The following is a 15,531-nucleotide window of genomic DNA, read 5'->3' on the forward strand; positions in this document are numbered from 1 at the left end:
TCTCTACAAAAAGTGGTGATGGAGTTATACGATAGGTGGCTATAAAAAGTTTCAGATCACAGGGGATAAGGGCATGGGATTGGAGATGGGAGGCAGTGGGGAAATATGAGGGGGTAATGAGATTCTGGAGGAATACATGCATGCAAGAAGGTGAAATGAGACCCAGTAAACTATGCCTCTCTGCTGAGCAGAGAATGTGTCATTGCCCCAGTCCCTAATAAATTAATTGAAAATGACCAGTTTTGCTCTTTATCCAGGCCGGTTACCAGGGGTAGATGTTTTAGGAACCGAGTCCATTGGATAAACTACAGCATTAGGAGGTCGCCGTGTTGGATAGGGGTCTGGTTCCTCACCATATTATGTTTAAAAAAAAAATACAATAAGGTGGGATTTTAAAAACCACAGTGTCATGCGGTGCACCGCTTGCTTAGTGGGCTTCCCTGTTCACTGTGCCCTCCTTACTCTCATGGTACCCCTCCACTTGTGGCTCTGTGGCCCCCTTGACCCTCCTACATCCCCACGAATGGCCATTGTCTCCCCTCACATACTTCCAATGTAAACACCTTCTCTTTTAGACTGGTTCTTTCTAGTTGACCTTGCTCTTCCCACAATTTCACAAGATTTAAGGAACTGGTGGCCATCTTGCACGTGGTCGTATAAATACTACCCACTTTCTGAAGCACCCTGCTTGGCTTCTTAACTCTCTGAGAGAGAGCACCTACTTCGTGCCCAGCATCTGAGACAACCCTGCAGCAACTTCCAGAGATGTGGATCCATCACAGTTTTTCCTCCTTCGGCACCTACTTGCGACGCTAAAAGAAGGTAACAATAAAGTTTGAACACTGATAAGAATAATTACCGCGCACTCAGCTCGAGCTCACAGACTACTCGCTACAGGAATAAGTTTAATGCACCAATCAAATAGTTAATTGATGACAGACTTCATTAATCTCAATTCAGAACTGCACAAGACTTGAATCAAGTGTATTTCGATAAAAGACTTAATGCCAACTGCAATTTGATGTGAAGAAGTTATTGATAAAGACTTTTAGTAGTGAACTGTGTGTAGGAAACGAGTCTAAAGAACTAGAGACAAGACAACCTCGAGGAACATTGTTTTGTCAGAGCTTGGCGTACTATGGATGTTCACCGGTGTTGAGGGTAGTCACTCAAACAAGAAAGGGAGAGGTGGGAACTGAAGAGATCACTAATTGAATTCTTTTCATCTCCATTGCTGTATATAATTAATGCATGTTGGAATCTTTTAAGGTGAAATCTTCATTGGGGGAGTTTAGTTTCACAAGTGCGCCTTCCAGTAGAAAAACTCATGGAAGAGCACAGGACTCATCAGAGTTATGAGGCAAAGATCTGATATCATATCCTAAAGTGTAGGAAGGAAAATACAACTATATGTACCAATCATGTTCTCTCATCTACTCTACCCTAATGAATCACCCAATAGCTTAGCAATTCTAAGAGCCTTGCAGAATCGCAAGTAAGAAGATCAGGCAGACTCAGAAGCAGTCCAGTCCACATGCACAAGTATTCTGTCTCTCTCGTCACAACCCCTGTCCCGTGGAGGCTACCACGCTCACACAGTTCTGGAAACCTTTGTGTAGTGGTAACTAGTCCGTAGGAGGATCTGCGACCTTCTGCAGACTACCAGTATTGTTCAGGTGAGTGGTGATTGGCCATGAGACACAACATATTTTTTGGATTTGTTTTAAATATTAGTTTTATTCTATCTTTATAACTGTTAGCTATAAGTCATATTAAATTATGGACTTTAAATAACTGCGAGGCAGACACATTGACAATATTTCAGTAAATGTATGCCAAATGGTGTCTTGAAAGCACTTCTGGTCATTGAAATTGATGAAAACTGAAGCTGACGGATCTGCCTTGTTTGTGTAAGGAGTTGTGTCTGTTGAGGTTGCCGGGCTGGTGTGCTTAGTTCCTTGAAAGTCTGTGAGGAGTGTGAACTTTGCTTGCTTGAGTATTGGGAGCCAGTGGAGCTCCTAAAGGTGTGGTGCAACATGTGTGCGGGAGGTTAATTATTATTCCTGTAGCCGCATTTTGATGTTTTATAGTGCTCTGGTGAGTTGTTTGCTGATCCTGATGTACAAGGCATTCCCATAATCCAGTTTACATCCATCAGATGCTGAAAAGCAGGTATTATTTATGTATTAGTTTGCAACCATAAACCCTCTGGGCCATATTATCAAGAAAGGGTGATACATTATCGCCGCTTTTATCGGCAGGAAACTGCCGCTAAAGCGGCGATAATGGGCTTGTGAATTCCCATAGAAGCCAAGTTAACACCAGAACCTGGGCTTTTATGGGAATTCACAAGGGTATATTATCAAGCCCATTATCGCCGCTTTAGTGGCAGTTTCCTGTCGATAAAAGCAGCGATAATGTATCGCCCTTTCTTGATAATATGCCCCCCTGTAACCAATAGACTTTGGTTTGCTGGAAGGGGAAACAACCATTACATTGCATGCGTTACAACGCATGCAATTACAATGCGGTTGTTACAACGACCGCGTTGTTACATCGCAGAACATTTCAAAGCAAGCTGTTACATCGACGTGCTGTAGGGAGGGTGCTAACCTAAGGAATAGTATAACTTACTATTCCAACACCTTCTCTAGTGTTGCGCAGACTGGAGTTAGAATAGTAAATTATACCATTCCTAAATCCAGCGCGCCCCATACAGCAAGTCGATGAAACAACTTGCGTTGTAATGTACTGCGATGTAACAAAGTGGTTGTTGTAACGACCGTGTTCTAATCGGATGCATTGTAAACACATGCAATGTAATGTGCTATACTCGCTGGAAGCTGCTTGTCAAGTCATAGAAATAATTGTCAGTTATCAGTCAGCAATGCTTGTGATCAGAATGACAAATTATCTTATTGTCATCAATACTACTAACTACGTTCTCGTTTAGTGAAAACATTCCTGGAAATATTTTTGCCTAGGTTCATGGTGGACTTGTCCAAGAATTCCACCTGTAGCTCAAAGAAATGAAGGCCCTAGTCGACCCCTTACAATCATGGCCCTTGCTCTAACAAGCATTGGCAAAGCCAGTAGGTATGGCATTGGCAATCTGATGCAATGGATAATTTTGTTTTATTTACAAGTATATGCCTCAAAATAAAAAGGGAAAAAAGAAAATATGCAGCCATCTAAATATTGCTCTTTATGCTGACATAAAAAATGGCATTTAAAAAAACATTCACAGATGCAGCTGTTTTACCATTAATGTGTTTTAAGCAACAAGCCTTTCAATGGGTCCATGTGTTCATTATTATTTTGTTTTTGTGAAGAAGACAAAAATAAACCACCACCTAATTAGGCATTCAAATTGCAGGCAGCTACAATGTTAAAATGCAATTCACTTTATTGCACAAACCTTATAAGGGAAAAAAGGCAAAATAAACAGCTGGTATTTAAAGTTAATTTACAATAAATTCAATAAACTAGCCGACTTCGAACCACCTCTGCAGAAGATGAGAAATAAACTATTTTAGGTGGATGAAAACAACGTGAACAGCCTTACTGCAGTCACTCAAAGTGAAAGGAGCCAATGGGCAAAGTGGGCTGACCCCTTGCCCCACGCTGTATACTGTGGTGAGCGGAAGCAAAATATGAATGACAGTTTAGCAGACTGATGAATGAAGCCCATTGAATAAAAGACCCTGTGCGTATGTATGTTATGTATGGTGTTTTTTTTTTATTATAGAAAAACAATAGTTTGAATAGAGAGCTACAGCTGTTGCAAAGGACAGACCTAAAAAATCAAAATGTAACCAGAGTCCTATCCCGTTGTACCTACCTGAGGAAGTCTGGAGACTGACTAAAAGTTTGAAAAGGACTTGCACAGCTTGGGTGAATTCAATTTTAACCTCTTGTAATGGTCTGTGGCGTGCTTCCAGAGATGACGCTGTCTGTGCCAATCAGCGTGAATGACAAAGGACTACTACCAAGCTTCCCCAACTTGGAGGAAGACTCCCTGGTGCACAGCACTCAAATAGCAACAAAGTCTGAATGTTTATATGCAGTTCATCATAAAGTATAATCCACACAATTGAGATGTTCCACGTTATTTACTCAAAACTCATTAGCTTCATGAGTACTTCATAAGTGTTTGAAAAATAAGTTCCATAAACAAATTCCAATGATACAACATCCAACGTTAACAGTCCCAATGCATTTCGGGCTGATGACTAGCCCTTCCACAGGGGAATGCTCTACAACAAAAAGAAAGTATCAATCTATCACTAAACAATTCATGAAAAAGTGCCAGAATGCGTGATTACATCAACTGGTATTGGTGAAAACATGCCATCGTGCTTAAAGAGCAACCATATGAAGGAACCCAAAGAAGTGCCGTCTATTAATAAACTACGGGCGTGTAAGTGTGTATATGGCGCGCAGGGATAAACAAATGATGTGCTAGACAATGCATGTTGCGGAAAAGAAAACAGTCGCATGAATCCGTGTGCTCGATGATCTACAACAGCGTGAACCACATGCCCCACAAACGCTGAACCAAAGCTGGCTCTACTCACGTACTCACATACGGATAATGACCATGTCGCCTTATCGCCTGAACCTACAACAACATAGGAGCGCATTAAACAAGAAGGCTACACGTGCCTCAACGTTATTCTCATCAAGCGGTCCTCAATAGAGGTACTTACGCTTCTTGGACTGCGTGTGTTCCTTCGTTCAGTGACCGGCTCGCAAAGTGTAACCGCCCGTGTGTCAGTGAGGTTAGTAAAAGCCTGGAGACTCTCATGCTTACTTTTTCAAAGTAAATTATTCCAGGACACTCAGTCGAGATTGTCAAAGCAGAGCAGCATAACAAAGACAGGATAACATGGTCACTACTTGTGGCTGTTTGATCCCCTGATACCAGGTTTTTTTCCATCTTTATTTAAGCACTAGAAGTAGTTCAGTTTGTGGTATGTGATATAGAAATGATCTTTCCGACTGCTACCACCACTACTACAATTACTACTGGGTTGCAAATCGAAGGACTACGTGTATGAAAGAGCAGGGATGCATACGCTTCTCACATCTGATATAGGATAACTAGAAAGCTCTGGTTGGTCTTTTTGTCTCTGGTGTCCTTCGGAAGCAAAAATACAGGTGGATGATGTAATGCTCATTAAACTTACTTTGCTAAAGCCCCATAATTGTCTTTTTTTGGGTCACATCTCCAATAGAAACACAGTAGGGAGGTTTCATTTCTTTTTGAGGCTACAAGAGGTCCCAAGCAGACCCTTTTGGGTGTCTGAGCCCCATAGAGGGCTGAGTATGAAATAAAAGAGAGATGATGAATTGGCTTTTCTATGGTGCGGTGCAGCGCCTATACACACCAGATGATGATGTCAGAAGCTATTGTAGTTGGAGCACGAACCATCAAACCAAGCAGCGTAGGAATGCAAAGACTTTCAGCCCAAAGCCAGGGGTGAGAGGTAGGAAGCTCAGAACAATCAGATATGACAGAAAGACTGACTTATGCCAGCCTCACCAAGGAAGACAGCAGCAAGTAGAGATTCAAGCAGTGCATAGGAGTAGAAGGTAACAGAATCCCTGTGCCTGAGAGAGCGGAGGGTGCTTTCAGCGAAGCCACAGACATCACACCGTCCCAAGATGCTGCGAAGCCACAGACATCAGACCGTCCCAAGAACTCTGCGGCAAGCTTGGAACCTACTTCCACCTCAAGATCAAAGCAATCTACGAAAACTTCACCAACCACCAACAAGACGCCACACCCAGCCCCCGCCTCCCAGAAGCACCTGCCAGCCCACCATCTCCAAATGGACACCGATCACAACTGCTGACACCGGCGCAACCATGAAGGGAATCCACTCGGAGGCCTCCACCGACCACTGCCCCCCGCACATCTACCACAGAGCCACGGACGTCATCGCACCCGAACTATAACGAACCATTAACACCACCCTCGAAACAGGCACCTTCCCAGATGACTGGAAGCAAGCAGAAGTCAGGCCCCTGCTCAAGAAACCCACGACTGACCCCACCGACCTCAAAAACAACCGGCCCTTCTTGCTCCTCCCCTTCATGGCCAAAGTGGCAGAGAAAACAGTCAACAGGGAGTTAACGCATTTCGTCCTCAACCCATCTCAATCCAGATTCCGAAGCAACCACCGCACCAAGACCGCCTTACTCGCCGCCACAGACAACATCCATGCCCTCCTGGACCAAGGCCACTCCACAGCCCTCATCTTACTTGACCTGTCAGTAGCCTTCGACACCGTCTCTCACCACATGCTAGTAACCAGACTACACGATGCCGGCATTCAAGGCTCAGCCCTGGACCGGATCCGATCATTCCTCACTGGCAGAACCCACAGGATCAGACTACAACCCTTCCACTCCGCCTCCACGAACATCAGGGTTCATCTCTGAGGCCGACCCTCTTCTACATGGCCCCCATCGCAACCATCATACGACAACACAACCTCAACATTGTATCCTACGCCAATGACACCCAGCTCATCCTCTCCCTCACCAGAGATCCCACCACCGCAAAACTCAACTTCCAGACAGGCATGCAAGACGTCGCAATCTGGATGACCAACAGCTCCCTCAAACTCAACACAGAGAAGACAGAAGTCCTCATCCTTGGGACCACCCCATCAGCCGCGGACAACACCTGGTGGTCCACCTCCCTCGGAAGCCCACCCACACCCACAGATCACGCAAAAACCTCAGCATTGTACACGACCCATCGCTCACTATGAGCCGACAGGTAAACACCGTCTCCTCCAGCTGCTTCAACACCCTCCGCCTCCTCCGCAAGACTTTCAAATGGATCCCTCCCGAATCAAGGAAGACAGTAACCCACGCACTCATCGCCAGCAGACTGGACTACGGAAACGTGCTCTACATCGGCATAAACAAGGCCCTGCTCTGCAAATTCCAGACTATTCAGAACACCGTAGCCAGACTGGTCCTCGGCATCCCCCACCATGAACACATCAGCCAACACCTACGGAGACTCCACTGGCTCCCCGTGGAGAAGAGAGTCACCTTCAAAGCCCTCGCTCACACTTACAAATGCCTGCACAATACCTCAACGACAGAGTCAACTTCCACGTACCCAAACGGAACCTCCGATCCTCCAACCTCGCACTGGCCGAAACCACGCACATCCACAGAGCCAGAGCAGGCAGAAGATCATTCTCACTTTGCAGCCAAGACCTGGAACGAACTACCGGTAGACATCAAACTCTCCTCCTCCCTAAACATCTTCAAGAAGACCCTCAAGACCTGGCTCTTCGGCTGAACATATCTATGCGCCCCCCAGCGCCTTGAAACCCTCACGGGTCAGTAGCGCGCTTTAAACACCCTTGATTAATTGATTGATTGATCAAGGATTAGAAGGCGAGTACAGCAATCACATCAAACATTATACAATACTCGATGCAACCTCACTGCCACCACACAGGCCCTCGTCTTTCTATCTCTCGAGTGCTGCAAGTCACTGTATGTAGGAATAGTAAAACAGATCTGAGACGCAAGATGTCCACAATGCAGAGGCCATTTTAGAGCACAGTACTCTGTACTTCAGCAGATGCCAACATCTATAGTGGCTGCCTTCTCATAGTGTATGAGGACCATGCGGTTGGTTACTCATTCATAAGCCAAGCAGCAGTCATCCGTAACGTCCTTTCAGGGCAAAGCTGAACCCCCAAATATTCTAGTCTTAACGCCCACCTGGTCTGACTCGGTTGTATCAACAACGTTACAACTGTCAGAGGCCCTGGGTCATGAGTGCAACTTTCAAGCAGTCCTGGTTTTTCAGCCAATACTACCAAGTATTCCCCTACTTCTAGGCCTATATTTATAAGGGGAAATGTGAAACTGGGGCACCAGTATGCCTAATGTTGGTTGAAATATCACACAGAGCCTGTAGACAGATGTACAGCGCTCTTCTTGGTGGTCTTTCAAAGCCACCCTTGTTTAGCAGATAAAGTGTATGTACCTGTTGCGCCCTTCTCGTCTTACTATGTGGCTCCCTCTGATGCTTGAGTCACCTTTATATTCCGATGCATCAATCGCCTGAAACCTCCACTTAGAATAGGGCTCTCCAAAGTCGATCATGGAGGGCCGGATCCGTACCAGATATTTAGCATATCCCCATTTAGATAAATGTAGTTATCAGTGGTGGCTCCTTCGCTAAGGCGGAGGAGCGTTGACCCACTGCTTTTAAGCAGTGTAACTAAAGGAAAAATATAATGATAATAACTGAATGTTATGATAATTTTATTTATTCCTACTGCTTTGTGGCCGGGGTGGGCGGGGCTGCTCTGCTCTCAGAGCAGGGAAGGAGTGGTTTGCCCACTCCAAGTGGGCATGAATGCATGGCCAGCCTGGATCATGCGCACTTGGCATATGTTCTCCACATAGGCTACATTAGAGCCTGCATGGAGAACATGCCCTGGCCCCCCTTCCCTGGCTGAGCGCCGAACCAAGGTACTCAGACCAATCACAACGCTGCATGCAGCATTGTGATTGGTCAGGGGAGCCTTGGTGCTTTCTGGTTCCTCTTCTGGCTGAGTCATGATGCGGAGGACAGACTGGAGAGACGCGGCGTTAATAAGGTAATTTTCTTACATTCTCCCCCACCCGCCTACCACTCCTGATCCGTGCCGGCGGCCACTAGTAGTTATCTTAAAAATCTGGTATGGATCCGGCCTTCCAGGACCGACTTTGGAGAACCCTGACTTAGAGCAACACTGTTATCTCAGAGGCAAACTTCCCTCTACAGAGGTGTCTCCTCCACAACACATCAAGTAAACCTCTCCTCCAAAACTAGAACTCATACCCAGCGTGTCAGGCTGTGCTTACAGCCAATGAGGCTCTCTGACCGCCATCCTTAAGACCCAGCCTGCTGCTGGCCTGAAAGCAAATCTGATACCACTCTTCGACCCCATCTCGTCAGCAGGTTCAGTGGTGGGTCTGCGTCCCCATTTTGGTCCAGCGTGTGTTCCACATACATATGTAACCGGCTCCGTTGGTTTATTGATCCGTAGACCCTGCTTTTTGAGTCACATGGATTATTGTCAAAATTCTCTTACTTTCAGCAGTTTCCCTACCCTTTACAACACAAAATGCTCCGCTACTCTCTATAATTTCTAATGTGATCCCAGCATCACCGCCCCAACCACACCTTCTTTATAATCGTTGATCTTTTGATTCTTCTAGCCAAATACATCTTCTAGGTGCATATGGTATAGATTAAAAATTAAAATATATACTGAGGGATACAAAAGTTATGCTTTTAGAATGGGTGATAAACATGCACGTTGGTTCCAGCTCTGCTGCAATGAATTCCAGGAGTGCAGTACATAAACAACATATCATACACATGATCCTACACTAAATGTATGGGGTTTTCCTATTACAAGCCATTTGTGCTCTCCTTTCTGAGCAGCAGGGAGGACCGAACCCTCCTTTGTCAGGGTGTTCCCCTTGTGGCTTGTAAAGGATTGTGAGGTGCACATTGAGATATGCAACAACAAGTGAGGGTTGCAGTGCACACCTATGCATTGTAAACCAGTAGAGTCACCGGGTGTGTTGAGGCACAGGTAGTTAGAGAGAGTTTGCTGGCTTACATATATTGCCAAAAAATACTTCAACATTTTTTGATTCCCAATTGCCTATGACCAAAAAATCCCAAACTGCAGCAGATCTATTATGCCCATGTTAAATGTGTGTATGGTAAACATAGGGTTTCTTCTGGGGGGAGTATACTTACACAACGTTTTCATATATGTGAGTGGAAATGATCAAATGGAAGCAAAGAAAGACCACAACTCCCAGCATACACTGGGGCGTTAAATACTCTAAAAGTGTTTCTGTTAACCGAAATAGCAACTGTAGTAATTGAAAACAATTGAAGACAAAGAGGCGATTTATCTGCCCACCCCCCACCCGGCCACCCACTCTAACACCTCCCGTTCTGTCCTCTCTGAGAAGGGGGAGGAGGGACCAGGGACTGATGGGCATGTGGGTCATGGCGCTCCAGTTTCAACGTTGTTTTATTCTGTGTGGCTACAATTTGTGCTGAACGTGGCCAGTGAAAATGTGTGCACTGCAGGACCAGGGCCCTTTCTTCGCTTTCGAGGGATTCTGTGCACAGGGCCGGCTGCGCTTAGCATATCAATGCGCAGGGTCGGGGGTCTGCGCTGGGGTCATTCTAGCACCCACCTATTGAGCCAGCCCTGGTATTTAAGCTGTAGAGGTGGGGCAGGGGCTCAAAGGGGAGGCCTTTCATCGCGTTACCGCAGCCGGACAGTCACTCGAGGTGAGTCGGTGCTGCAGCTCTGGTTCCTCCGGGTGTGTATCCCTCCGCGTTCATCTCTGAACTCACAGCGGTCCCTGGCATCGGGTGTGCCCACTGGGCGTGTTCCTGCCGGGCGCACAGGGTATATTTTCCCGTCATACTGAGTGTTACATATCCAACTGGCGCACTGAGTATGGCCCGCCCCCTCTACCCCTCTCCACCAGCGCCACTGGCACGTTGCCCTTCACACTGGCTGTGTACTTATTGGTCACACTTGGAAAGTATGCCATAGCCATATTGGGTGTGTTTTCACCGGACACTGTAGCTACGCACCGGTCAGCAGTGAATATGGTCACTATGACCAGGCAAAATACACATTTTTGGGAATTTTGTGTTACACTTGTTGCATGAAATTTCCATAATTATGCCACATCACGTCATTACGCAGCCATTCATAACAACATTGTAATGTAGGGACAGCGTGAACATCCAGATCATGAGCAGCTTCCGCTTGTGGCACTTGTGTTTTTTGCTCTATTTTTCTCGTGTGAAATGCAAGACGTCTTCTCTGGCTGTCAGATTCCTTCTGACAATGGCGTGTTTTGGATACAGAGGTGGAGTATCATTATTCCACATTCATTCCGAAAAAATTTTTGGTCTCAGTTTTGGTTTTCTTATTGATCTGTAAAACTTTGTCACAGGTGAAGTTGGTTCACACGGTCAGCGCTGTGATTGGGAACCGCAGATAACGGTCATACGGGCCTGCAGAAATGTCCGCAAGTTTCTTGATCAGTGGGTTTTCCTTTTGATCTAATCCGTTGTAGTATTTCTCGTTCTGTTTGCGGAGATGGCCGTCCAACATCTCAAAGCCTAGATCTCTGTGGAGGTCTGTGGTTCTTGTGAAGCAGGGATCACCTGCAGCTCTCTGTAAGGCCTTCCTCTGTAGTTTCTGCAGCTCTTTCCGACACTTTGGATGGCAACCACTCCATACCGGTGAAGCATGTGTTGTTGTTGGTCGAATAATTGAGGTAATTGCACGCACCTTGCTCCGCATAGACATCAACTTGGTCCTCAGAAGTTATACAACGCAGCCAGTTTGTTTGATGCTTTCTGGCAAGTCTTCCATCTGTGGGTCATCCAGCTGAGTTTGGAGTCAAGTGTCACCCTTAGGTTGGAGCTGTTGTTTTAATTGCATTTTGCATCAAAAAGTTACGCAAGAACGAATTTTATACTAAAATAAAGCGCTAAATGACCGATTTGCATATTAAGCAATTGTAAATTTCCCCCTAATTTTGCATAATTACGCAAAAGCAAATTGAATACCTCAATAGCTCAAAACTTGGCTTTTTTCCTCTTAGTTCCTGGCCCTATTAGGTTTCTTTCTCTCTGTTTTTATTTTCTCTTCTTGTTGTGTTATGAGATTGTGTGCAATTCAAAGCGTCGGGACACTCTTCTGAGTAGCCGTACGCTATATAAAACCCCGGGATAACATAACATAACATAACATAACATTTTGTATACCTTTGATTATAATTATGTTTATAGTCATCAGGGCACATGATACTGGTTCAGCGAATACTTTAAGAGCAGATGTCTTTAAACTGGGAGGTGCGTCCCCCCCAGGCTGTCTTCATTTACATGAAAGTTGTTTGTCAAAAAAAGTAAGGCTGCTGTGATCCTGAGGCCTGGGGTGACAGGGTCAATGGCTTGGTTAAAAGCAATAAAATATTCTATAAGTATTTTGTTATATTTACAGGTTCATATCAACTGCATTTAAAATCATGCACATCCCTTAAAGTGTAAAATTATGTGTAAAATAAATGCACATTAAACTAAATGATGGGAAATGCACTAGTTCGCATTATGAAACCGGGTTAATGTGATCACTGCAGATGTCTCTATGTGAGATCAGAGAGTCACAGAACTGAATCCTGGTTGGTGCAGTGCATAATAATGACTTGTATATTTATAGTGTTATAAGGTCCCAGCATGTAACAGAAAGCAATGTGAATATGTAAGGCATTATTCTAAAATTGTACTGAACACTGTATAAGATAGGCTGCCACACAATGATTTTGTGTATGTGTTCAGGGCCACTGGAATTATGTGGCAGGGGAGCACCAAATTATGAGGCCGTGTTTACTAATTATGCAGCAAGAAATGAAAACATATGCAGTATAATGCAGCACATTTTTTGATAGTATTACTTAATTATTTTATCATTTTTTCACATGATAGGATAGTCTGGGCAAAGATTTCAACATTAACGCAAATTTAACAGGAAAATACAGAAATAAGCAACTGAAAGATGGTCAGTTACCCTTTGTGAGGGACTTCCGCTGTGCACAACACGTCTGTTTTTAGTAACTTTTGATCCGTTTGAGCTAGAAACAAAATAGTTTTCATTAAAATCTGCATATTCTACTGCAGGTGGTGGATTATATGGGAAATGCAGCAAATCCATAATATTGCGAAAAATGCAGCGGCTGCACAACCGCATAATTCCAAAGACCCTATATGAGATAAAACAAGTGCTTTCAAAGAATACATATTAGTAATAATCTACTTCAATCAGTTTTTATAAGTCCATTAAAAAGACACTTTATAAAACTCAGCATCCTTACATCACATATAAAAAAAGAATACATTTTTGTTATCATGATGCTTCGAGTGACTCCATAAATTGAATCAATTTGTACCCCTCCTGTAACTCTCATGCAGAGTTGCCTTCAGGTCCCCATTAACAAATCTGGGCTTTTTTTTTAAAGTATGGGAACAGTTTATGTAAAATTAAAAACACATGGGCACCTTAGTCCTCATACAGCCTGCCATCTTTGGCCTCTGTTTACATGCAGATGTTCTTTCAGGTGAGTTGAGAGTATAGAAAGGAGGGGGCCAAAAGGGTCATATTCAGAGGACTGATTGTCCGGACCCCTGGAGTTTCTGGGTAATGGCCCAGGACGAAGAGTAAAGGAGTGATATCCATGGATAGCATCAAAGAGATGGCCCAGTGGAGGCAGTGTTATGTGGAGTTTATATTTTTCATTTATAAAGACAGCTTCCCACCTTCTCCATAGAGATGCCCTGAAGAAAGTGTTGAAAAATGTAGGTTAATTTTTTTAAAAGGGCCATCACTACAATTAGTTCAACAGATGCATTGGCTCTGGGACAATGGTGTGAGGGGCCACTGCACCCCAATAACGGGTGTGGTGCTAGCACAAAGAGGTGGGAAGCCAATTTTCTTGTTAGAATTGGAGCTCAGATTACAAGCAATCGAGGGGGTGAGGGCGTGTGAGTGGACATTTTCCCCCTTTTTCCAAAGGAGCAGACAGTCTTCTTTGGGTTTTGGGCCTAGAAATAATGGCCAGTGGAATGGGGAGAGGAGTAGGCATCATTGGTGCTGCAAGTGCAGAGGTAACTGAACCCCTGCCTGTGAGGGCCCTGCTAAACCTCTTGTAAGGCTGATTTACTCATTACTTTCTTGCCTCAGGGCTCAGTGCACCCATGCTGTGCCAGTATTGTTTTCGGCATCGGACCAATGGCTCAAGAGAGGGCATAATTGTAGAACAGGAGACACCTTAGCATTAGGCTTCAGGGTGATGACAGAAAGAAGGATGGGAGGAGGACTTTAACAAGGGGCAGAGAAGAGTTCCCGCTTCACAAGGCAGTAGGTCTCATTAGTGAAACAAGCGAAGTGGCACTGGGGCCCAGGAGTGTGGAGGGTCCACTGCATCACAATTAAGACTGTCTCATACCTTAAAATAGGACATGGGGAGAGCTTGAGGTGAACAATCACGTGGGTGTTCATTTTTACTGAAAGGGGCAGACAATCTGTTTCAGGAATGGAGTGATGGCCAGATGTGGTGGGGAAGGGGTGAAAGAGGCAGAGGGGATAGCCTACTATTAAGGGTAGCAGCTATCATTAGTCCATAAGCCCAGTGGCGGTTTTACCTTTAGGGCGTTTGGGCGTTGCCCCACCAATAATCATCAGGCAATTTATTCGAGCGGTGCGTTAATAAAAGTTTTATAAATTAACGTGCCGCTCGAATAAATTGCCCGATAATTATTGCCCTGCGGTGTGTGTCATTGTGCTTCAGACAGTATGCAGTGTGCACTGTCTGACACTGGGTGGCGCTGGACTCTGTGGCAGGCAGCACAGTGCGCACTCACTGCGCATGTGGTGTTTGACCGGCAGGGTTTCTGTAGTGAAGAAACCGTGGATATTAAAAAAGCAAGCACTCTGTGCAGTGTAATGGGTTACCTAATGCAGCCCAGTGCTTGAAAAAGGAACAACGTTTTTTTAAGGCTCAGTCCAATCCTGATGCTGCTCTCTTTAGAGAGCAGCTCTCCTCTAAAGAGAGCAGCATCAGGATTGGCTACTAGCCTACTACTGTGTCTTAGTTGGCCGCCATTATTGTTTAGAGGCGCGCGGAGAGCCGGCCAGAGTCTGAACTTCGGAGAGAGTGACTCAGTCTAGGCGCCAACGGGACGGGACCCCAGAGCAGAGATGGTGTGGAGTGGACCCGGCCAAGACAAGGTAAGTTTTTTATTTTATTTATCGCCACCCCCCCCCCCCCCCTGGCCCCCACTGTGAGCGAGCCGTGACTGCTGGACAGTGTGCAGTGAGTGACACCTGTATGTACATACGACGAGTCTACACGACGAGTCTACACGACGAGCCAATATTTTAATGCAAGTGCAATGCATATCATTTATAAATGTGTTTGTTGTTGAAACTTGCGAGTGAATGATGTTGTGGCTGGCTGACATGTCCGTTATTATTACAGTGCCGGGCCATGAATCTTATCAGATAAGATGACTGTGTGTGCTGCGTAACGTCACTGGTAGGCCCTGGGCTGCCCTGACCTCCTCTGGGCCTGCAGGCCCAGGCAGGCCAGGAGGCCAGGGCCTACCAGTGACGTGATGCAGCACACACTGGGACATGGCTTGCCCGCCCTGACACCGTGACCGTAACAGTTACCAGTACCATGATGAGCCAATATTTTCCATCGCCGATTTTACCCCCACTGGCCTGGGCAGAGAAACAATACTGAGCTTAAGACACCGTTTCAGGTACAGGGGTTTCCTTAAAAAAAAATATCTATCAGTTGAAGAAGAATGCGTAGACCACAAATCCCAGAATGCACTACTTCGTTTCATTACAGGCTCTGTAGCTTTCCAGGTTCATGCGTGAGACCTTA

At 45.3% G+C, this 15,531-nt stretch overlaps 1 protein-coding gene across 1 annotated transcript in view; it reads left to right on the forward strand.

Annotated features, from left to right (window-relative positions):
• Nucleotides 1-3,943: 3,943 nt before the first annotated feature.
• The window catches only part of LOC144824349 (gamma-crystallin A-like), a 60,370-nt gene continuing 48,782 nt past the window's right edge, over nt 3,944-15,531 (forward strand). The window contains exons 1-2 of the mRNA XM_078683464.1: nt 3,944-4,078; nt 10,287-10,351. Coding sequence (XP_078539590.1) covers nt 3,944-4,078; nt 10,287-10,351 — 200 coding nt within the window. The remainder of the gene's footprint in view (nt 4,079-10,286; nt 10,352-15,531) is intronic.

This window comes from Lissotriton helveticus, chromosome 3_1 (genome assembly GCF_964261635.1).
Source record: "Lissotriton helveticus chromosome 3_1, aLisHel1.1, whole genome shotgun sequence".
Classification (NCBI taxonomy): Eukaryota; Metazoa; Chordata; class Amphibia; order Caudata; family Salamandridae; genus Lissotriton; species Lissotriton helveticus.